The sequence below is a fragment of the Gracilinanus agilis genome, chromosome 3, assembly GCF_016433145.1.
Source record: "Gracilinanus agilis isolate LMUSP501 chromosome 3, AgileGrace, whole genome shotgun sequence".
Taxonomy (NCBI): Eukaryota; Metazoa; Chordata; class Mammalia; order Didelphimorphia; family Didelphidae; genus Gracilinanus; species Gracilinanus agilis.
In genome coordinates, this window is record NC_058132.1 from 129,613,210 (window position 1) to 129,638,943 (window position 25,734).

Here is a 25,734-nt window from a genome sequence, read left to right on the forward strand (position 1 = left end):
ATTCTCTAATAGGAGAGAGACATGATCTCTCTGACTTTGTGTTTTGGTTGGAAAGGATACTCTGAAGAGGGGAAATCAAATGAATAGTATCTTCAGAGTAGGTGGCAACACTTGGCTGATGTAAGTGATAGAGGTGTTGGTATATAATGAAACACTATAGTTTTACCTTTAAATATGAGTCAGCAGCAAGAGTCTTTTCTCAGTTACTGAGTTAATATGGCTGGTCAGGAAAATAGAGGCACTATCTCTAGAGAAAAACTGGTCATAAGGAGCCACACATGGCACCACCTGAGCCCAGGACACCTCCTCAAGTCTGAGCCACCAAGACCCAAAGAGAGCCTATTTCACATCTTAGTGGGGAAATCTGGCCCAAGATGCTACACCTGGAGGTTCACTTAAAAGTAATTCCCCAGAGGGCCCTTTACTTATGAACAAGTGACTGTATTTATTCACTGAAGGTTGAGCTGTGCGATGTGCTGTAAACCTTGCTGTGAAGACAAAAGACTCAAGCAGATGTTGTCCCAATCTTTGCCTGACAGTGACACATTTGAACTTGGATTTTTGAGGTTGTCTGGGAGAGTGAGCCTAGAAGAGATCCATTTTCCATGATTGTCCAACTTTTCTAAGTTTTGTCTCTCCTTTCTTCCTAAAAGAAAATAATTGACATAGCCAACTAAGTGGCCTAGTGGATAGTGTTGTTAGGCTTGGAGTCGGCAACACTTGAATTCAAATTCAGCTTCATATACTTACCAGTTAGGTGGCCCTGAGCAAGTCACTTAACCCCCCCCCCATTTATAATTCAGTTACCTCAATTGTAAAACAGGGATTATATAGCACCTACCTTGCAGGATTATTGTATCAAGTGAGATAATATTTGTTAGCCCTTTGTTGTACAGTATTTGGCCTATAATAGGCCCTATATAAAAGCTAGCTATTACTATCATTGTCATTTCTTTTAAGACTTTGTTAGGGTACCACCTCACACCTATCATATTGGTCAATATGACAGTAAAGGAAAGTGATAAATGTTGGGGGGTTATGTGGCAAAATTGGGACACTAATGCATTATTGGTAGTGTTGTGTACTGATCCAACCATTCTGAAGGGCAATTGAAACTATGCCCAAAGGGCTTTATGTTTGTGCATACCTTTTGATGTGGAAATACCACTACTAGATCTATATCCCAAAAAGATTTTTAAAAAAAGAGGAAAGGACCTACTGGTACAAAAATATTTATAGCAGTTCTTTTTGTGATGGCTAAGAATTGGAAACTGAGGAGGATGCCCATCAATTGAGGAATGGCTGAACAAATTGTGGTATATGGTGAAATACTATTATACTATTGTGCTGTAAGAAACAATGAGCAAGATGATTTGAAAAAAAAGCTGGAAAGACCTATATGAACTGATGTAGAGTGAATAAGAACCAGGAAAACATTATACACAGTTACAGTAATATTATATGATGATCAACTGTGAAAGACTTAATTACCCTCAGCAATACAATGATCCAGGGCAATTCTGAAGAAATTATGACAAAGAATGCTCTCTGTCTCCAGAGAAAGAACTTTTGGAATCAGATGCAGATCAAAGAATACTGTTTTCCACATTACTTTATTTATCGTTTTATTTTGGGGTTTTAGTTTTATATGAGTATTTTCTTAGAACAATGAACAATATGGAAATATGTTTTGCATGATAATACATTATAACCCAGATCAAATGGTTTACCAGCTCCCGAAGGAAGCTGACAGAGGGGGCCAAGGGAGACAATTTGAATTGTATAACTTCAGAAAACATATGTGGAAAAGGGTTATTACATGTAATTGGTAAAATAAAATCTCTTTTGCTGCAGCTAGATAGAGTAGTCAAACAGATGAGGTGCCAAAGAACTTCAGAGAGCGAAGAGTGCTGGTTGGGTGAGATAGGGGAAGCACTTGCCTCGCCTTTGTGCCAGGGACAGGAGCAGCTCCACTGATTGTCCAACTACTCTAAGTTTTAAACTCTGCTTCCTCCCTAAAATAGGAAGGTATTAAGGAGAAAATAATTTGATTCTTTTCCTATATGAAGAGAAAGATTAATAACATAGATGCAAATATACCCCTAGACCTAATAGAGAGGCACTAAGCCTAGGAAAGGTGGTTCTTTGTTACTGATGAGATAGGTACTGCTTCTTTTTTAAAATTAATTAATTTGTTTTTGCAGTTACATATAGAAACGATTTTTAACAATTGTTTTCTGACACTTTAGGATTCAGATTTTCTCACTCCCCTCTGTTGCTCCCCTCCCCAAGATAGTAATTAGTCTGATATAGGTGATACCAGTCCAGTACTTTTATGCAACACATATTTTCATATTGCTTATATTGTGATAGAAGACACATATCACACATGCAATAAAAATCTCATAAAGGAGATAAAGTGGAAGATGACTTTCTTTGATCTGCACTTAAAGACTGCTTCTTAAAGAAAATACATCTGGAGCCAGGCCTAGAGATGGGAAATTCTTGGTTCAAACCTGGCCTCAGATATTTCTTAACTGAATGACCCTGGGCAAATCACCTAATCCCCGTTGCCTAACTCTTACCACTCTTCTGCCACAGAACCAATAAGCAATATTGATTTTAAGATGGAAAGTAAGGGTTTTTAAAAAAAGACAAGAAAATGCATCTGTCAGAACCCTCTCCCCATGTTGTTTTGGTGCCTACCAAGAATTCCCTTGAGGAAAATATATGCCCAGATGGGTGTTCCCCACACACATGAAATCCCAGGTGGAAGGAGGCAATATGGCAAACACACATTTCAAGTTCAAAGGATTACATAAGAAAAATGTACAGCAGACCAAATTCAGAGGCCATTATACAGTATATAACCAAAGCATCATATATGTGCTTAGTTGCATGCAGCAGACCAAACATAGAGGTCACACACAATACATAACATTTCACGTTGTTGTGACGCACAGAGCATGAATTATAGACACTACTAGTGAACAGGGGCTGGTAACATGTTGTATCTTCAACCACTGCTTCTAAAGCATTCTATGTGAATCTGGTTACTAGGCCTGACATTTTTGCAGTGGCATGCTATCAGTTTTCTACCTTAGGTCTCCTCTTTCCTCTGGCTTCAATAAGTCTCTGCCTCCTCCATCTTGGATAAACCACATTTGGGAGCTGGTTCCATTCTCTATTATTATTAGTTACTGCTGTGATTCTTAATGCTCCAGAGTGCCTAGATGAAGCATGTCTCCTTCCCCACTTATTATTAGGGTGGTCAGATCTATCCCCTACTTGTTTTCTAATCTGGTTTCAGGCCTCTGATTACTGAAGCTCATGCGAACTTGTTGTTCTCTAATTTCAGGCTATTTGCAATAGTTCATTCTGTCTACTCTTCTTCCAACCTCCACCTGCCAGACCCATTTATGATGGGAGTTTGTGTTGACTTTTTACCTTCAACTATATTATCTGGAATTTGGCGCTCTCTCTTTTGTTAAATTACACTTTATTAGAGGAAAGAATGGAATATATTCAAGAGATATTGCCCAAATGAAATCTAAAGGTCTTGGCAGAAGATTAGATATTAGATTACATTTTTTTAAATTTTGGATTACATTTTTAACATTCATTTTTTAAAAAAATTTATATCCCAAATTTTCTTTTTCTCTTGTTCATCTCCCACAACTTGAGAAGTAAAACAATATGATATTAATTATACATTTACTCATTTGTCTTCATATAGTTATTTCTTTACTCAGAGCATCTGGTGAGAGATCAAACTGTAAAGGGAAAGGACCATGGAGCCTTTTCTTTTTTGAGGTCATGTGGCTTTAAGAAAATTTGCTTTAGTCCTTGACTTTGTAGTTGTTTTCCATTCTGAGTGGAGATAATAAAGCCTCACAATATAGTGAGGTCATAAGAATGGCACACAGATATCCTAATGTTCCAAAGTCTTGGTTCTAGAACCAGGGCAGCAAAAATATCCTGAGGAGTCAGGAGAGATCTTTAGCGCCCCCTACCCAGGAGGACTCACCAGCTATCAGGCTATATCTGGACATGAATTTAAAAGGATCAATGCCTAATACAGAGTGAGATACGTTTTTAACTCACTCCCCTAGAGATTGAAGGTAGTATATGGTAGAGAATGTCCTGGAAGTATTGGGGAAAATGCTCTACATTTGCTCTCTCTAATTTTGAAGTAAATATCCCATTTAAAAAGTTTCTTAATGTTTAGTAATTAATTGGACCTAGAATACCATCATAGGTCTTTAACTGTGGGCAGTACCTAGCCACTGAAGGCTTGAAACTATGGAATAGTGATAAGAGGAACTTCAACCCTTCAGGGCACCCTAGACTCCTGAGGGGAAGATATAATTGGCCTTAGCCTGAGGACATGGGGTCAGAAATTGTTACAATTAAAATGGATATAGATGGATGTAAATAGAAGTATTAATATTTTAATTAAAGCCATGTTGGTAAAATATAAAAAGGCCATGCTCCTGCTATTATTTAATTCAAATTGCCTGGGGGGGCAGCTGGGTAGCTCAGTGGATTGAGAGCCAGGCCTAGAGATGGGAGGTCCTAGGTTCAAATCCAGCCTCAGACACTTCCCAGCTGCGTGACCCTGGGCAAATCACTTGACCCCCATTGCCTACCCTTACCACTCTTCCACCTATAAATCAATACACAGAAGTTAAGGGTTTAAAATAAAAAAAAATAAATAAAAAATAAAAATAATTCAAATAGCCTGCCATTACCTTCTCCCTTCTAGATGCCTCCTACCAAAGAGCGTCCCAATCAAGTCCTCTGTATTTAAGCTACCCTTTATGTTGCCTCACATCACCATGTAAGACAAGAAACACATTGAATCATGGGCAATGTAGTTTCAAAGTCCCCTAAACATCCACAGGAAGTTTATGTCATATATCTAAATATTTAAGGCTCAAATGAACCCCAAATTTCCACTAACAAGATAAAGACTATAAGCTCGAAGTTTCTGGTTTGGAAGGCACATAAAAATTCCTTAAAAAGAATGAGATAGAAAAATTTAAAAATATCTATGTCCAGAAATTCAGATTAATTTACTGGGAGTATAAGTCATTCATGAACCCAGGATTGGAGTGTAGGAACTTCTTCCATTGATAGATTAGAAATTTGTTTGTAAGCAGTCTCAGAGCTGCCTGAAGCACTTTGAGGTGAAGTGCTTTGCTCATGGTTTCACATCCACTAGCAGTGGCAGAGCAGAAATGCAGTTCTTCTTCCCTCCCTGGCTGGCCACCATCCACTGTGCCTCAGCACCTCTAAAAATATGTAAGACTATTCTTATTTATGTCTTAGGTAGCATACCCAGATGTGACCTATGTGCCTGTTGTCTCATCTGTGCAACCCTACTGTATGCAACAGAATGGGTGCTTAGATGTCACCCCCAAACATTTCTGTGAATGTTTGGTGTAATTTACAAGGGACTGAAGTGTGGGGTACTTCATAACATGAGTCCAGATACCCAAAAATTCAATAATTGGAACCATTATTTATTGATTACAAAAGAAAAGGAAAAAAAATCTACCAGCTGGGACAACCTTCCCTAGTGGAAGCTGTACAGACTCATATTACAAGGAAGCTTAAATAGGTTTACAAGCTATAAGGCTATCCAGGTTCTTATTTGTCAAGAAAAGCCTCATCACAAACATAGGTAGTGATAAGTAGATAACACTCAGATCATTTGGGAGGATATTTACTTTTCACATATATCTAACACTCATCCCTAGTTAGCTTATATGTTTACCTTGCATTCCATCCTGACCTATTTGTTTGTACTTAAACATTCATCCAAAGTTAGCTTATGTCCCTTTGTTGTCCATAGGGACTTTGGACTCTGACCCATTACTTGCCTAGATTGCTTGGTCTCCTGGAGCAATTAGGTCAGTTTCCTAAATAATGCAGTAATGGATTAATCTACTTCAATTCTATTTTATTCTCTAACCTATTTCATTTATTTAGTCTACTTCAGGACAATACACATTTTTCACAGGAGGAAGGTTGTAAAGGATAGAAAAGCTCTGCCATGTTGGCAGGAAAATGGTAGAGTTTGTCTCCATCTCCATGTACAATAATATTTCTAGTGCTTTCTCGAGAATGATTTAAGATTTAGGACAATTTGCACAGTCAAGCATTAGTTACACAGGTAGATTTAAAAAGCCTGAGAAAATGGATGCATGTTTATCCCTATCCTCAGAAAAGCTATGCAAGAGGTGCCAACATCAGCTCTATCTCCTGAGCTAGGGAAGGAGATTCAGCTGCTTTAACTCAGCTGAGAGTAAGGGCTGGGCATCTTCCATTGAGAAGGAGATCTCTGAATTTTTATAGCTAACCATATGAACAACCCTTTTATGCACCATTCAGATACAGGTTTTGAGGCTAACAATCAGGCACAGAGTTGTTGCCAACTGGTGACCTTCAAGTGGTTGTCCACTGCAGAGGTAGAATAGATTATTAGTCTGTGCTTTGAAATTTAGGATGTGAAGCCAGGTCAGGTCTGAGGCATAGCCTAGTTGCCAGAAGACAGAGTCAGGCTGGACATTTTTCCTAAATGCAAAGCTGATGATACTGAAGTCTAACCCCTCCTCCACTTTGGAATCTCTACCCTGCATTTGTAGCCTTCCTCCAGCACTGGGGTAAGTCTGTAGGAGAGTGAACACATTTGTATATGAAGGCTGAGAATGATTCTGGCACATGTTTTTTACTGGTTTTTTTCCCTTTGTAATTGAAGTCTTCAATATTTTGTGTGTTTTCTGACTAGTCTGCAAGAAGACCCAGGCTGCCAAACTTGAATTCTTCTTCTACACACTGAGCTCAGTCACCATGGGATTTCAGAGTTGAGTGAGATACGTGTAGCACTATTCCTGCAGATAGCATGGGAAACATATAGATTAGTATAATCAATGTCTGGATCCAAAAAGTTTAGTCATTAATGTCAGCTTGAGAAGTCTCCAGTCAAATATCTCAAGTATCTGTGCTTGGTCTTGTGCTTTTTAACATTTTTTTCCTGTTACTTGGATTAAGGCTTAGTTAATATGCATATCAGATTTTCAGTGCATATAAAACTTATAGAAATCCATAGATTTAGTGTTTTTAGGGTAAAAAAATCCAAAATTTCACAGCCTCTTATCTAGCCAGGTGGACTCTTCCAGCCCTTTCCATTAAGGAAAAGAATCAGAACCTATCTATTGGCCTCTAATCTAATACTCTTTCCATCACAGCAAGAAGCACCAGACTAAGCCCTGAACCAGAACATGGTCATGTTTGCTCTTGCACAGTTTTACTCAGGGCTCAGATAAAGTGTTGGCCTGACATTATTTGCTATGATTACTATTAGTTATATTTCCCTACCTTCAGCCTAACCTGGTCCACCGTACTGGGGACTACTTCTTTATAATTTCTGAAATGTTGCCAATCCTTAGTTTATAGCAGTGGTTCCCAAACTTTTTTGGCCTACTGCCCCTTTCCAGAAAAATATTACTATAGCCCCCTGGAAAGTATTTTTTTAATTTTAATAGCAATTAACAGGAAAGATAAATGCACCTGTGGCCATCACCGCACCCCTGGATCACTGCAGCACCCACCAGGGGTGGTAGCGCCCACTTTGGGAATCACTGGTTTATAGGATTTATAAAAACAGAAACTATGAGATGAGTTCATTTAAATTTTTTTTTACATTTTGTATCATAAAGCAGTTCATTACATATATTTTGTTCTAACAGAAGCGTTTTTCATCATCTGTTCTAAATTCAGAACATACAGAAAAAAATTCTGTTTTCAAAATTCTAGTTGTATTTCCTTGAAACATAAGTAGAACTAGAAACTTGTGGTCCCTTAAAAACCATTGCTTTGACTAAATTTGCTCCTAATGATGAGGGTTAAGGTGTCTTTCACTACCATGCCAACCATTTCTTGCCAGAAAAGGTCACTCTTCCACATGCCCTTGATTCCCAAGTATGAGCCATACTGTAAGAGTTAATGTCCAATACTTCAAGTATTATTTTTATAAAGTTTATTATCTGATAAAACAGAACCATATGACTAAGTTTTTCTACCTGCTCAAAATCCCCACTCCACCAAAGTTGTGACAGGAAGAAAAGAGAGAGAGATGGACCTCCACCCAATTTATATCCTATCTATATCAGCACGGAATGTCAGGAAGTGAGTGGGGTTCTGGGAATTCTAGTTTTGCTGGGGATCATAGTTTTTCTGGGAATTGTAGTTTTTAGGGTAACAGATTCTAATTACACAATACCTAAAGACAACAGGATATGAGTAATAGTCACCTGTCACCTTACAGATGGCAGAGGGAAAGCAATGGCCAAAACTTGCCTTAAGGGGAGGCATTATGTCTCTGGAATCACTGGGTTCAAGTTCTCTTCAGATGCCACAAATCAGCTGAAAAAGAATCATACCCTCAAAAGCCAAGACAAGTTTAATAGATCATTTTCTAGTGTCTATCTAGTATAAACCTAGTATTAATTTCATTTTCATTTTCATTGATTTTCAAGTATGAATTTTTTTCAAAAGCATTATTTGCCACAAGGGGGCACTTGATGTTTATGTAAGATGAATTTTAATTCTTCATATATATTACTTTCATTGTGTCTGAATATTTAGAACTCATTATTTCTGTAAAATAAAACTGGTAATTTTTTATTTCTTTAAAAAGATATTTTTTATAAAGAAGTGCTCAACTTCACATTAGTTATTAAATTTTGCATAATAATATTTCATTCTTCAGCTTAATCTTCTGGAGGTTTATTGTTTGTCTGTAATAGAAAACACTGCACACCTATGACAGTGATCAGTCTAATTTTTTTCTTAATGTCTAAAAATGAGTAGTACCTAACACAGAGCAGTGATTCAATGAAGGTCTGGATTTTTTGTTTGATTTAATTGAAAATTTAAGGATGTAACGGGAAATAGGAACATTAAACAAATGAGAAATGGAAAAGAGCTATATTAAATTCTGATATATTCTAATTTTCAAGGAATTATTGGATAAATTTTATCACCATTTAATCTAATCAAATCTTATTGCCATTCTTTCTTCTTTAGTTGCCATGTCCTTTAACATTAAATTTTGTGTAACCGTGTATCATTTCTTCCAGGTACACTTGCCCTTTTAACCATGATATTCTTTTATTTGAAACTCTACTTGGGTTTATAGAAGTATTCTCTTCTTCTGAATTTACCTCTTGAGTTTCTATCGATTCATAGTATTCCTTCATTGTATGGACATTTTCTTCCTTTTTTCTTATATTTCCTGCTCTTTTTAGGCTGTGGATTTGTTCTTGGGTCAGACTTTGCTTTATCTCATACCTTTAGAGTGTGGGCAGGCCCAGCTTGGTCCTGGATGTAGTAACTGAACCTTGCCTTTTGCAGGAATTCCGAGTTTAGGCCCATTCTCCTGCTAGCTCCACAAGCCCTTATAACAATACTTAGCCTAATCAACTTGTTTTTCCTATCATTGCTTTCTTCAGTGTCATTTCTACTTCCTCAAAATTAAACAGCATGTGATAGTATATATAGTACTTCTCTCCAATAATCTTCCCTACCACCACAAAGACATGAGGCGAAATACATTTTTTTCCATCTTTTCTTCAGAGTTGACAAGCTTGATCATTATAATTAACATCACAAAGCTTTTTTTCCCATTTCTGTTTTTATAATCATTATGTATTGTTTTCCTTAATTTATTCTGCATCAGTTCATATACATCTTCTCATACTTCTCTTAATCTTTTCATTGTGTCTTAAGGTACAATAATATTTCATTACATTCTTATCACAATATTTGTTTAGTCATTTCCAAATATGTAGATATCTTCCCCTCCACCCCAATTCTTATGCTTAGAAGGATAAAGGGAAGGATGCAGTAAAATGAACATTGGGAAATTAGTGGCTTTCACAGCTTACCTGCTCTGGTGTGAAAGGGAATCCTTGGTTCTCTTTGCCTAGTTAGAGTTAAAACTTTGGTTAACAATAACTTAAGTACCCCTACTTAGTACCTAGAGATACAAGGTGGTTATGTAAAATCATTCCCTGGGGAGACTTGGTCTTCCAAAGAATCACAGAGGGTATTGTGAAAGGGAATTCTTGGTTCTCTTTGAGTTCACACTTGTGAAAAGGGAATCTATTATTCTCTTTGCCTAGTTGGAGTTAAAACTTTGGTTAACAATAACTTAAATACCCCTACTTTTAGTACCTCACTATATTGTAAGTACAGGATTAACTCACCTTTGTCTACTTTTGAATTAATCAAAAGTGAATACAACCCATACTTAACCCTAAAATAAGGGAAACTCTTACTTACAGGAGTTTGTACCCCCAAAAGGAAGACTGAAACCCATTTGTTAACTCAGTAACTTGAGAATCCAAACTGGATGACAACTCAGAAATGTGTGAATAATTATTAGCACCTTTAGAGGTGAGAACTTCACCACAGACACTGCCTCTGGGCAGGGCTGGACAATTTGGAAACTGTGATTGGCCCCTGTGAAGAGAGGGTAGGAACAGGAAACCACCATAAAAGCCACGAAAAATCCCTGAGCAGGCAGTCTAGTGAAGTTGACTTTAGTGGAGAGTGTCTCCTAGAGATAGTTTTCAAGGGAACTTCACTCAACTTGGATTCTGACTCTTGGACTACTTTTTTGGGTGACTGAAAAGGGCTGACTACTTTCCTAGTTTCCTAATAGACTAGCTTCCATCTTGGAGGAGGCCTCATAGTTACTCACTGCCAGCCCTCCTTGCTAAGGATTAGTATATAGGTATTTTCTCTAACCTCTCACATTTCTCTACTTTATTGTTTCCATTCTATTTTTTTTATAAACCCTTAATTTCGGTGTATTGTCTCATAGGTGGAAGAGTGGTAAGGGTGGGCAATGGGGGTCAAGTGACTTGCCCAGGGTCACACAGCTGGGAAGTGGCTGAGGCCGGGTTTGAACCTAGGACCTCCTGTCTCTAGGCCTGACTCTCACTCCACTGAGCTACCCAGCTGCCCCTCCATTCTATTTTGTAAATAAACTTATAATAAAACCGGGCGCCCACATTATTTCACATAATTTAAGTCCAACCACTAAATTTAACCCTTACACTGATAAGGCACAGGGGAAGCAAAGATAGAGAGAGTCAATGTTATGTAGGTTATGTGACCAATTAGGAAGCTATTTTCATAATCCAGGTGAGAGATGATAAGGGCCTGAATGAAGGTTATATGAATGGAAAGATGAGGTTTATCTGAGAGATTTTTTTTTGAGAAATACAAGATTTGCCATCTTGACTAGATATGTAGAAAAGTGAGAGTAAAAAGTCAAGCATGACCTTGATATGAATTTGCATGACTGAAAAGAGGATAGGACCCTTGATAGTGTAAACTGAGGCTGGAACCTTATTGGAACAAAAATCTCATTTTCCTCAAAGGTGTGAAGAGAAAATTAGGCTCTCTTTGTTTATTTTTAATGTAGTCAGTCAGCAGCCTTTAATTTAATCAATCAAGAATTTGAAGTGCCCCTATTTAGCACTTGGGTAGGTCACTAGGTAAGAGAAGTTCATAAGTCACTTACTAGATAGGCCACAAGTACTACCCCACCTTGGGCAGTGTTAGACAAATTGGGAGGCTGTGATTGATTCCTGTGAAATAGGAGAGAGACAGGTAGTGACTTGGAAAAAGGACTATAAAAAGCAAGACCAAGAAGATTGAGGGGTTTTTCCTTGTTTTTTTTTGGAGGACTCCCCCACACATACACCTTTGGTGGGACATTCTTCAACTCGAGCTCTGGTGAGATTCTTGGTTGTCTTAGCCTTGTGTGTGCTGAAGATTCTCAGTGGACTTTTCAGTGTCTCCTGGCTCTTCAGATTTCAGCTTCCTAATTAGGATTTTGGATTCTGGTGAGACTCACTTTTGGATCCACATTCAAGGTCTAGGATTTAGTTAGGGTACTTGTAGCTACATGATTATTTTTCTACCTCTTTTCTATATTTCATATCTCTACCCAGTTGTAAATAAAAGCTGCTAACAGTCATTTTGACTGGAGAAGTTAATTATTTTTATAAATGGCAATCACAATTCAATTATTTTAATTCATATATTTAGTCAAACCAATTCTAAATCTTACAAAGGGAAGAATACCTGAGAAATACAGTGCTGATAAAAGTCAAAAGTGATCTTTATTTTAAGTAGGTACATATGTGAGCATATGGAGCAAACAGTCTAATGCTGGAAACAGCTCAGCAAAGGGAAAGCAAAGAGTGTGGTGGTATATATAGTTTTCTAACAAAAGGAGGTGGGAAATGGGATGATCCAGGGAGGGAATGGGGCATGTTATGGGTGGAGAGTTCCAGGAACTTCTCTGAAAGTTGAGAATAAGAAACAGAATAAGCAAGATGTTTTGGAGAGTACCAAGGCCAGCTCCATAACTGCTCAGAGCTGTTCTGAACTATTCTTGTGCAGGAATATTTGGCTACTTCCAGGGTAAGTGGCATTGTTTTATTGTTAATTCTGATGTTCCTCACTCATCAAGTTCTAGAAATTAAGCATTTCTAAGCAACACAGAACTATTAGAAACAGTATCTCCCTGACAATAGTAATAGGAAAGTTCAGAAGAGGGATGATTTGGGAGAAAAAGATAAGCTTTTTCATTAAAGAAAGTCTTAACTTGAACATTCATGAAAATGAAGCAATTTCATATACACCATAGGTCATAAAAATAAGATTACATATAAAACCTGTCAAACTCATACCACTTGCTTTTTTTTAAATGTATTTAATAAGTTTCAAATTTCACAAGACATACCACTTTCTTGTTACTTCCTTTGGAACTTCCTCTCTTCTGTTTAGTTAGAAAAAAGGGTAATGAATTTTTTTTTTGGCACCACTACTGCTGAAAGTAAGATAAGTCCTAGTGAGCTGGTTTGTTTTTTTTTTAAAGAATTGGGAGACTGTTGTGTTTGTAGGCCTTAGAAAACAAAAATTCATAGGTAGGGAAAGGTTGAAGATTAGAGAGATTGTTATGATAATGGAAGAAATCTTCTGGATAAGATAGAGGGGATAAGATCTTAGGTACTATAGAAAAGCTGGCTCAGGCAGAGACTTGGGTGAAGGAAGATAGAGATGATAATCAGGGAGATTTAAAATGAGTAGGGGAGAAGATAAGGAGTTTATTTGACTTTAAATGTTTTTTTGGCAAGATGTCCTCAGCTAAAAGGGTTCCAGTTATATAATGATCATTCTATTGCAAATGTTAATAATATGGAAATAGGTCTTGATCAGTGATACATGTAAAATCCAGTAGAATTGCCCATTGGCTATAGGTGGGGGGGGGGGAGGAAGGACATGAGAGAAAGAACATGAATTGTATAATCATGGAAAATATTCTAAATTAATAAATTAAATAAATAAAGAAACCAAATGAATGAATGAGTAAATAAATAAATAAAAGGGTGAAGATAGGGTTCCTAGGGGAGACTTGAGAAGAGAATATTTGGAATAGTTGCTATGATCAATGTCATAGAAAACTGAGTGAGAAAAGTGAGAGCCCAATTAAAATTTGATAACATGAATTTGTATTGGACATAGTTTGCATGGTTTTATGCTTTCTTCTAGGTTCTTTTAACAGTATAAGAGTAGAAATAAGGAAGGCAGATGGTAGGAGTTGAAATTTGTCAAGGTATAATCAGTGATAGGACAAAGGAATATGAGATTTGATAATATAGAATTGAACTGGTTCTCCAAGAAAACTGAGAGTGGAAAAGAAAATTGTAACTAGCATGGGGGGTGTGTGGTCTATCTCTGCATCTGGAGGTAGATTGTATATTATCATTGGGACAAAGAATATGATTAGGATAATAAGGTAATAGAAGAAATGGCATAAATATTAAAGAGAACCTGGAAAAGGCCCTAAAACATCTTTTGATGAAAATTTATCTTTTCTCATTGATAGGTAAGCTCAACTTTTGGGGATATATTACTTTGGAATGAAAATTAATTACTTTTGTTCCTAAGGACTATCATGTTCTAGTTTTTTTTTCTTTTTTTTTTTTTCCCTTTAAATGAGGAAGTATCTCATTTGGTTTGGACCATGTTTTGGCATATGAAGACCTTCCTTTAAACTAATAAAAAGTTGTTTATGGTTGGGACTTTTCCTCTTCTGGATGCTTGCAATATTTTTCCTTATGCTTAGAAGCTCTGTATTTTGGCAATGATTCTTGTCTGTTTTCATTTTGGGGTTATTTTCAGGAGGTAACTGGTCAATTTTATTTTAGTTTGCTTTCTAATTTTTATAGATTTTTAGCAAGTTACCTTCATGATTTCTTGAAATAGCATGATATCCAGGTTTTTTGTTTTGTCATGGTCTTCTTAGAGTCAGATGATTTTTTTGTGAATTCTCTATTTTTTATTATTCCTAATGTTTACAAATCCAAACAAAATAAGCATTTCCATAGATAAAGAAAAAGAAGATATTACACAAATGAAACCATACAAATAAATCCTGCCCCTACTATTCCAATCCTTCTTCTTCCTGCATCACATAGGATATCATCATGGAGGCCAACATGTTCATATAAATTCTTTCATGTTTTATCTTTGTGTTTACCTTCTGGATATAACATTCTCAGTTTATCCTGTTCATTTTCTTGTAGAGTTCTTTTCAGGTTTAAAAAAAATTTTTTTGAGTGATTTTTTCATCATTTCTTCATTTCTTATTTCAGCATTCTTATAATGCAGTAGCCATTCCCCAATTGATGGACCTCCCCTCAGTTTCTAATTCTTTGCCACCACAAAGAGAACTGCTATAAATATTTTGGAACATATGGGTTATTTTCATCCTTCCTTGATCTCCTTAAGAAACATACCCAGCAATGGTATTGCTGAGTCTTAAGAGTACACACAGTTTAATAACTTTTTGAATATAATTCCAAATTGCTCTCCAGAATGGTTGGATCAGTTCATAGCTCCACCAACAGTGTATTAGTGTCCCTATTTTTCCACATCCCCTCTAACATTTGTCACATTGCCCTTTGATCATCTTAGCAGCGCCAGTTTGGTGGGGATGAGGTGTGATATCTCAGAATTATTTTGGTTTGCATTTCTCTAATCAGTAGTGATTTGGAGCATTTTTTTCATATACCTCTGTATGAATTTGATATCTTCATCTGAAAATTGTCTCTTCATATCTTTTGCCCTTTTATTAATTGGGGGATTACTTTTATTCTTATAATTTGACAAAGTTCATTATATATTTTAGAGATAAGACCTTCCTCTGGGGGGCTGTCTATAAAATTCTTTTCTCAGTGTTCTGCTTTTCTTTTAATCTTGGCAGCATTTATTTATACAAAAACTTCAATTTAATGTATTCAGGATTATCCATTTTACATTTCACAATGCTCTCCATCCCTTGTTGACTCACAAATTCCTCTCCTTTCCATAAATCTGATGAGTGTTATGTTCTCTGTTCTAATTTATTCATGGTATTTCCTTTTATATCTTGATTATGTAACCATTTTGAATCTTATCTTTGCAAATGGGTATAAGTCATTGGGTTATACCTAGTTTCGAAGCCAAACTAATTTCTAATTATCTCAGCAATTTTTCCAAACAATGATTTGTTATCCCAAAATTCTACATCAATGGTTTTATCAAATACCAAATGACTATAACTTTTTTATTGCTGTTTGTTTTATGTCCTGTTCCATTGGTCTTTCTTTTTATTTCTTAGCCAGTGCCAGATAGTTTTGATAATTACTACTTTACAATATACTTTAAAATCTTGTACTTCTAGACCTTTGCATTTTAAAAAATAATTCCATCGGTATTCTTGATTTTTTATTCTTCCAAATTAATTTTGTTACTATTTTTAAAAACTCATAAAATTATTTTTTGGTGATTTAATTGAGATGACATTGAACAAGTAGATTAGTTTAGGTAGAATTGTCATTTTAATTATATTGGCTCTGCCTATCCATGAACTATCAATATTTCTCCATTCATTTAGATTGAGGTAGATGATTCTTCCATTGTTTCTCATTTATTTTTCTAGATTTGTTGTTATTCTTATAAAAGACACTTTCTATTTCTCAATCTTCTGACCTTTATCTAAATTTTTTAAAACCCGTACCTTCCATCTTAGAATCAATAATGTGCATTGGTTCTAAAGCAGAAGAGTGGTAAGGACTAGGTAATGGGGGCTAAGTGACTTGCCCAGGGTCACACAACTAGGAAGTGTCTGAGGTCAGATTTGAACCCAGGACCTCTCGTCTCTGGGCCTGACTCTCAATCCACTGAGCCACCCGGCTGCCCTAATCGTTTTTCTCTCATGGGGTTATTAAGTTCTCTTAATTCTATTTTTAGGGAATCTGTTACTTGAGTGATTTATATTTCTGTTTTCTAAGTCTTTCATTCAGAGTTCTTATTTCAATTATAATTTGATTTTTAAGAATCTTTTGTGCATGTCTTTCCTTGTAGTCTTAAAGCCTTGGAGTACAAACCATTTTGTTGTTCTTATAGTTGATGTGGAGTTACTCTCTTCTGGTTTTAAAACTTCTTGAGCATCATTTGACATAAATATCTCTTCATAATGTTCAATGTATTCTTGTGTTCACTCATATCTTTAGTCTCAGTTTCTTTTTTGGGGGGACACTGGGCCAGGGCCAGGCTCTGCCTTCTTCTGCCTCTACGCTTTAATAGGAGTTGGGAAATGTCAGCATTATTTGGACCTGGGCTCAATCTCTTGGGTTCTTTTCATTGGTCTTCATGTCCAATAGTGTGTCTGTACTTAGCCCTCTAGAAGGTTTCAGGTTTTCCTGGATCCTATGGGTTCTAAATGAATCACTCTTCAGGGACCTCTATAACATCTCAAGTGAGAGTGCTGTAGATTTCTGGTCCCACTAGAACAGTGTTGGCAAACAGTTCTCATGATCACTCACCCAAATGCAACTTTAAGCTTCCTGTGAGAACCCCCAGCTCCCTTATCCCAGAAAGCTAAGAGAGGAAGTGCTCACATTGGGCAGCTGGAGAGAGGGGCAGGGCATGCAAAAAATGTCTTTGGGTGCTTTGGAGAGTGGGAACAGAGTAGCCCCACCTGTGCTATGGGGGCATGTATACCACCACATCTTTGCCAATGCAGTACTAGGGTGTCCCAGTCAAACCACTTAGTTTTGGGCCATATAGCTGTAGAGTATCAACATTTTTCATTTCTGACCCACCTGAAGCTTTCTTTTCTTAGCACTCTGGCCAGGTTTCAGATGGCCCTGGAATAGATCTGACCCGAATGTTAGCAAAGTCCTGAATTGTTTGCTCCATATTCTGCTTCCCAGGTAGAAGGACCTCACAAACTAACTGGGGGTGATATGTGTATGTCTGAAGCTGAATAAGAGAGCTTACTCTTATTTTTCATTGAGTTTTTCAATAATTATTTGATCAGGTGCCCTTCTTAGATTTTTGTTAGAGAAGGTGTGGGAGAGCTGGGAATTTTTTAATAACCTTTTATGCTGCCACCTTAAGAAGCAATACTGATTCTTAAATTATTTCTCCTTGACCTGTTTTCCAGGTTAGTTAGTTTTTATCATAAATTCTTTACATTTTTTCAGTCTTTTAACTTTGTTTTAATATTTATTGTCTCATGAAGTTGTTTATCCCATTTTGTTTTTCATGTAGTCTACTACTTAAGCAAAGTTTTCCACCTTTTATTCTGTTATTTTTCTTTCAAATTTGTTTCCTCTTGAACTTTAATTTTATTTGTAATTTCCTTTAATAAAAACTCATCATCTCCCCTAGGTATTTGTATAGACTTCATGGCCAAGCTATTTTTTTCCCTAAGGCTTTGGTTGTAGTTGTGAGATTAGTCTCTTCTGGATTTGCCCCTTGGGCTTCTTTTAGTCCATGCTATTTCTTCATTGTGTTTGGTAGTTTCTTCTCATTACTCATATTTCCCATCCTTATTTCTTTTTTAGTTCTGTCTCTCTGTGGTCTGGATCGGCTGCCAATTCCTGTCTGGATGGCAAAGATGGTTACCAGGCTCCAACTTTTGCCTTAGTTTTTGATTTCTACCCCAGTCTTCTAGAGATCTACTATAATTTCTGATTTCAGTAAGTCTCTATCTCTTTGAATAAGCCACAATTGATGTTGGTTCCATTCTCTGCTGTGGCACTGACAAGAACCTGTCAGATGTTGGCAACCATGCTGGTCTCATACCTCCTGCACAACTCCTATGACAAGCATCTCTAGGTCCTTAGTTGGTCCTATTGACTTCTGTGGTTCTTAATGTTCCAGAGAGTGAACAATTGAAGCATGTCTCCTCCAGTTACTAATAGGGGGTGAGATCTGTCTCCTGATTATGTTCTGCTCTGGCTTCAGGCATCTGATTACTGGAGCTCATAATGACTTGAAACACTCCAATTCAAGATATTTATAATAGCTCATTCTGTCTACTCTGGAGTGTTTCTTCTGGAGCGATTCAGCCTCTATCTGCCAAGTCCATTTATGGCAACAGTTTGTGCTGACTTTCTAGCCTCTACCTTCAGTCATTAACTGGAGTTTGACTCCATGTGGTGTGACCTCTATATCAGCCTCTACCAGCTTCAGACTGCACAGTTTTTAAATTGGGATTAGAAGTCGGCTTTAGTCTCTCTTTGGTTTTCTGTATGATGATTCTGTGTAGGTTCCTTTTGAGATATTAGCTGGAGTTGGAAACTAGGCTCCTTGACAATCTTTCACATTGCCATTTTAACCAAAAGTTTCCTGAGAAATCTCTTAAAGAAAGCAAGTCCATGAGAAGGTTAAAGTTATATGATGTAACTGAAAATACTAGTTATTCTTCAATTGTCTCTCCCTGTATTTCTTTTGAGTATAATGTCAGCATTGAAAAAAAATCCTATACAGAATTTGAAGCATATAATTTAAAATCTAGGTTGTACAAAATTCTGTAATTACTAATGAATACATGTGATAAATTTGTTTTATATGATTCCAGAATTCTTTAAATCAATTACTTAAACAGCTAGAAAAAGAAAAACGAAGTCTTGAATATCAAGTAAAAGAATATGAGCATAGACTGGAACAAGCATCAAAGGTTTGTTTTTATTAATTTTTGTTTGTTTATTTGTTTTACAATCCTTATGTTCTATCTTAGTGTGGATTCTAAGATAGAAGAGCAGCAAGGGCTAAGGCAGTTAGGATTAAGTAACTTGCAAGCAAGTGTCAGAGGCCATTTTTATTCTATAAAACAAACAAGTCTTTTTAGAAATTACTACATCATTTAATGCCTTGTATGGAAACTAGTATGCAGATAATGATATCCATATAAAATATGTAATTGAATGTTTATGAGAATTCAAATTTCTTAATTAATGTTATTGTTAATATTATCTATTGATGAATTAATATGTATCTTTAATTTAATTTAATTTAGGCTTTCCATAAGACCAATGATGAACGGCGTGCCTATTTAGCTGAAATGTCTCAGGTAAACCAATTATTTACATCAAAATACTAAGCTTACACAGCTTTTCCTTTACCTGTTTTTAGTTTTCTTTTCTCCTAGGATGCAACTTTCATAGGCAAACATGTTAACATTGAAGGAAAACAGAATCTAAGTGTAGAAGATAAAGAGGGAGGTAGAAATATATAGAAAATAGGTAAAGGCACTCAGTTTCCATAATTAGAAGAATCCTTTACATAATGAATTTATTTGCAATCTGTTTAGCTAAAACAAATATTTATATGACCCAAAGCCATTATTTGGGATGAAAGTCATAAGTACAGTTGTCCTTTATCCAAAAAATTCAAAACTTTAACTTCACTATAATGTATTATACTGTTCCTAGGCTAGAACTGTTACTGTTGTTGGAAAGTGTATAACTACACTTTTTGGTTAAAAGTAGGGTGGCATGTCACCGAGAAAAATAGATTCTGTGGACAGCATTTAACAAACTTAAACCGCTTCCATTTATTATATTACTGCATCCCAATAAAAACAAATATCATATCACCTTCCTCTGAGAGAACTACAGTGCTGTTGCTTATCTAATTCTATTCCTATATCAGTCTAATGACTGATTCGTAGACTCAAAAAACCAATCTGCAACAAACATCTGAGATACAATTCCTTTAGAAATACAGTCAATAAACTTTATTGTAATTAAATAAAGTTTATTGTCTACTACATGTCAAAGCATTCTATTAAGCACTGGGGATTACAAAAAGAAGCAGAAGACAATCCTTGTCCTCAAGGAGCTCATATCCTAATGGAGAAGACTATAAGTAAACAGGTATGTATAAACAAGCTATATATAAAATAAAAAGGAAATAACAGAAGGGAGATAATATAGTATTAGAGGGATTAGGAAAGGCTCCCTATAGAAGGTAATATATTAGTTAAGACTTGAAGGGAGGGCATTCCAGGCATGAGGGACAATTAGAGAAAATTCCCAAAGTTGGGAGGTGTGGAGTCTCTTCTTCATGGAAGAACAAGGAAGATTGTGTTACTAAAATGAAGAATGAGTAGAGGGGTGGAGTAAAAGGTGTAAGAAGATTGAAAAGTTAGGGGCAGAGGTAGGTAGATTATGAAGGACTTTGACTTTGAATACTAATGGAGAATTTTATATTTGACCTAGAGATGATAAGGAGGCACTAGAGTTTATTGGGTAGATGAGTGGTGTTTTCAGACCAGTGCCTTAAGAAAAAACACTTTGACAGCTGAATGGAAAATGGAATAGAATAGGGAAAGAGTTAAGACAGACTACTGACTTATTAACAGACTAATATAATATTGTCTATGGATGAGGTAATGAAGGCCTATATCAAGGCTGGTGGCAGTTATTAGAGGACAGAAGGGAGAGATGTTCCAGAGAAGTTGCATAGATAAAATCTACAGGATTGGCAATAGATTGTAATAGGTGTTAAGAGATAATAAGGAGTTGAGGATGGCACTTAGGCATCACAGTGGACTGGGAAAATGGTGGTATCCTCTGAAGTAATAGGGAAGTTTAGAGGGGGCTAGATTTTAGAGGGGAAATTAACAGGTTCAGTTTTAGACATTTTTAATTTACAATGTCAACTGGGCATCCAAGTTGAGATATTTGAAAGGTAGTAATTAGAGATGTGAATACTGGAGGTCAGGAGAGAAGTTTGGGAAGGACAGGTACATTTGGGCATAGAAATGATAATTAAATCCATGAAAGTTAATGAGATCCAAGTGAAATAGTATAAAGGGAGTAGAGCATAAGACTCAGAATAGAAGCCTGAAGGACACCTATGATTAGAGGAGATGGCCTAGATCAGGCTCTAGCAAAGGAGATGTCTGAGGAGTAGGTAGGTATAGGTATGTTGTGAACCAAGGATGGTGTTGTCCTCAAAACCTTAAAGAGGAGAATATCAAGAAAAAACAGGTGATCAATGGTGTCTCTGCAGAGCAGAGAGACAGAGAAAAGGGTGGAGAGAGATATAGAGACAGAGAGACAGAGATAGAGACAAAGTAGTGGCATCTATTGTTAGTTTTCTTGAAGGGTTTAGCTACAAGAGGCAAGAGATATTGGATGATATTTAGTGGAAATTGAAAGATCAATGGAGGGATTTTTGAATATGGGGAAAGGGAAGAGACATGGACAGTGTTTATAGGCAGTAAAGAAGGTGCCAATAGATAGGGAGAGATTGAAGATAAGTGATAGAATAAAGCTAAGAGAAGAGGAGGTAGTCTATAGGTAGTCTATTGAAAGAGATGGTTTGGAATAGGATTGCTTGTGCAGGCATTGGTGTTTGCCTTAGTAATGTGTGGGACCACCTATCCATATGAGATAGGAGTGAAGGAGATAGTGGCAGAAGGCATTTAAGTGGTATAATAAAGAGGGGAGAAGATGGAGCTCACAGGGAATGGCCTCAACTTTTTTTCTATAATCTGTGAATCAAGGTTTTCAGCTAAGATGTTAGGGAAAGGGGTTTCTATGGGACATTTGAGGAGGGATGAAAAGGTTTAAAAGAGGAGCCGTGGAGAGTGTGATGATTTCAGAAGGAGGAGATATATTAGAATTGTCTAGTAGCAATGTCTAGAAGCAATGAAGTTGAGATTGTCTAATAAAATTTGTAGTGGACACAGCAGTTGTGTGATTTTCTCCACCTTTATTCAGCAGCATGTGAGTAGAAAAAAAGTAAATGGTAGAAATAATCCAAGGTTTGGATGGGCACAATAGATGAAATGATAAAGGGTCCAAAAGAGTTGAACAGGTTCATCAAATGGTCAAGAAGAGGAAAAGAGGAAAGAGTCAGTAATGCAAGGATTTGGGCCTGGGAAAGAATTTGAAGGGGTTAAGAGATTAGAAGTAGTGGTGCAAACAAAGAGTAGGGTTCTGTAAGGGAAGGTAGGAGAAAAAAGGCAATAGATTATGGTCAGATAAAGAGGTTTCAGAATTCTTATACATGGAGAGTGGTACATTTGTGTGTGATAGCAAGCACTTCCAACACTTATTTACCTCTCCTCCATTCATGTTCATGAAATCCATATCTATGATTATTTTTGTGTATGGCTAAGGTGACGAAGAAGTCATGGGAAATGAGTAGGCTGAGAAATTTAGTAGTTAGGCTGTTTGAAGTAAAAATTTATGTTGAAGGTCCTTTAGAAGAGGGCAAGAGATGGGGAGAAGAGAGAATTTGTGAGCCATGAATTGAATTCATTGAGGAAAAAAAGGGCAGTGGCCAAGAGGTCTGGAGACAAGAGCTATAAAATTTTTGGTTGGTAGATAAGGATTTCATGAGCCCAAAAGGAGGAGATATAACTGAGTGATGGAAGTGGGAAGGTTGGGGCAGGCAGGGAAGGCGGGGGAGACTTGAAAGTGGTAAAAAAGTATTCTAATCCCTTTCCTTGGCCAGTGAACTGAGGACAATGAGCAAAAATGCAGCCAGTATTGAAAAGGATGGCCAAGGGGGGCTTTGTCATCAGTGGGGAACCAGGTTTCAGTGATTGCTAAGTAGTGATAGAATGGGAGAGGAAAGAATTTAGGATGAAGAGAAATTTGTTGCCTATGGAACAGACATTCCAGAAGGCTCAGTGGAAGGGGTGGGTAGCATTAATCAAATTCATGTTAAAACATCACTGAATAGAAATATCTTGGCATAAGTACTAAAATTAAAGTGGATAATTAATGTATTAACAGTTTTAAACTTTAGTTAAAAAACTAAAGCAGTTTAAAAAAATAAAGGATGAGAAGGAAAATTAGAGAAACTGCAGAATGATATTCAAAGACTAAAAATATTAATTTAGTTTGAATGAGATGATATGTCAAGAACTTGTTGTAGTACCTGGCACATAGTAGATGCTATATAAATGCTAGCTATTATTATTATTGTTGTTGCTACAACAGAATGAGTCAAGTCAAGATCAATAGCAAAAGTAACACTGAAGAACAGAATCAGAATATCAGAGTTAGTAGAGACCTCAGAAGCTATCTAACAGAATTATATCTGGACAAGTACAACCTTTGCGTAAAGATTCCACTATCTTCCAAAGCATTCAGTTCCATTTGGGCTACTTCTAATAGGTGGGAAGTTTTTTCCTGCAACTAACCTATATTTGCCTCTTTAAAATATTTAGTAGCTAACCATTACTCTATCTTTCCCTACTTCAGTTTGTTCTTGCAAAAATACATGAACTAATTTCATAAAAAATGTATAAGGTTCTTCAGCATCTTCTTCAAGGACCAGACAAATTTACTATGGAAAAAAAAGAGACGCATTCTCTGGATCTGAATATTAAGAACTGAACTTATATAATTTTGCTGACCTAATTTAATTTACTACTTCTTAATTTTTGGTAAAGTTGAGTCTCAGAACTGTCAATTCCTCAAAGGTGCTTTCATGCTACTTACAAGCCCTATAATAGGTACAACTATGATCAAACAGATAGAGGCTTGCCCGCTCTAGGAAGAAAAGTAATAGGATCTTCAAAAAAAAGTTCTGATACCACATAGATGAAGCTACTCTCTAATTCTTCCCTCTTCTAGATATCCACCTGAGAATTTGTCAGTAGTCAGATATCACTCATTCATAGTCTTAGTCAATAGTCATTATGCATTTATTAAGTGTCTACTATGTGCCAGGCATCAGGGATACAAAGAAGGGTAAAAGACAATCCATGCCCTCAAGGAACTCACAATCTAATGGGAGAGATAGCAAGCAGACAAATATACAAACAAGCTATGTACAGGATAAATAGAAAATAATTAAGAAAATAATAAATAAAATAAATAGAAAATAAAAAGGAATAATTAAGAGGGATTGGGAAAGAAAATGGAATATTACTTGGGACTTAAAAGGGAAGCCAAGAAACTTGGTGAAGAGTGAGAGCATTCTAGGCATGAAGGACAGCAAGAAAAAAATCCCCAGAGCCAAGAGATGGATATATCTTGTTCACCACACAACAAGGAGTCCAGAGTCACTGGATGGAAGAGTATATGTGAGGTAAGGGGTAAGATATAAAGTATAAGAAGACTGGAAAGGAAAGGGGGAGGAATAGATTATGGAGGTCTTTGAACACTTAACAGAGGTTTGTATTTGATGCTGGAGGTGATAAGAAACTAGAATTTATTGAGGAAGAGGGTAACTTTTTTAGAGCTGCAGTTTTAGGAAGATCACTTTGGTGACTGAATAGAGGATGGATGGAAGTGAGGGAGACTTATGGCAAGCAGACCAAGTAGAAGTTATTGCAGTATTCCAGGTGTGAAGTAATGAGGGCTTGTATCAAGAGTGTGACTATATTAAAGAAGAGAAGTGGTAATATTGAAGAGATGTTATAAAAGTAAAATTTACTGGCCTTGGCAAACAGATTGGATAGAGGGGATAAGAGATAGTGAGAAGTCGAGGATAACACCTATGTTGCAAGCCTGGGAGGATGTGGTACTCTCTAAATAATGGGAAGGTTTAGAGAGAGACAAGTTTTAGGGGGAAAGATAATTATTTTAGTTTTGGCTATGTCAGTTGTAAGATAAATATTTCCAATTTGGTATGTCTAAAAAACAGAGAAATGAGACAGGAGGTCAGCAGAGAGGTTAGGGCAGAATAGGTAGATTTAGGAATAATAATCATAAAGATGATAATTAAATCTATAGGAGTGGACGAGATCACCAAGTGAAGTAGTAGTATAAAGGGAGAATGAAAACTCAGCAAAGGAGTCTGAGGAGGAGCAGTCTGCTAAGTAAGGAGGAGAACTGGGAGGGAAAGGTGCTTATAAAATCATTTGAGTATTGCTGGAAAATAATTGCAAGCAAGATTTTAAAGATAATCATCTGTTTCACACATGTGCCAGTGCTGACTTTGGCATCAAGAAGCCTAGGGCAACACTCTCACCCTCAACTTAAAACATTTCAACTATATTCTGATGAATGTGTTAAGATCACTGACACTAGTTTAAAACTTTCTTTGTATATATTATATACATACAGTTCCTCTGAGAATGATACCACTGGCTCCTTCCTACTTGCTGGTATTTGGGCAAGAGCCTAGTAACCTATGTTTTGGAGTTTCTGATGACAACAGAGGAACTGTATAGACTCATGACGATTATGTTTTTCAGTCGAGAAACTGAAAGAGGTTTACCACTTAGCCAAACCTTAAACCAGGAAGAATGTTAGAAGAAATAAATGGAGATATCATACTCATATTTATTGTCATGTCCTTTGACAAAGTGACAGAGGCCTGCCAAGAAATCTTGGCAAC

General features: G+C 36.5%; 1 protein-coding gene across 1 annotated transcript in view; it reads left to right on the forward strand.

Moving 5' to 3' along the window:
- CCDC169 (coiled-coil domain containing 169) overlaps nucleotides 1-25,734 on the forward strand; it is an 82,983-nt gene that overhangs the window by 11,536 nt on the left and 45,713 nt on the right. The window contains 2 exon segments of the mRNA XM_044666086.1: nucleotides 19,004-19,102; nucleotides 19,442-19,503. Of these exon segments, the coding sequence (XP_044522021.1) occupies nucleotides 19,004-19,102; nucleotides 19,442-19,503 (161 nt within the window).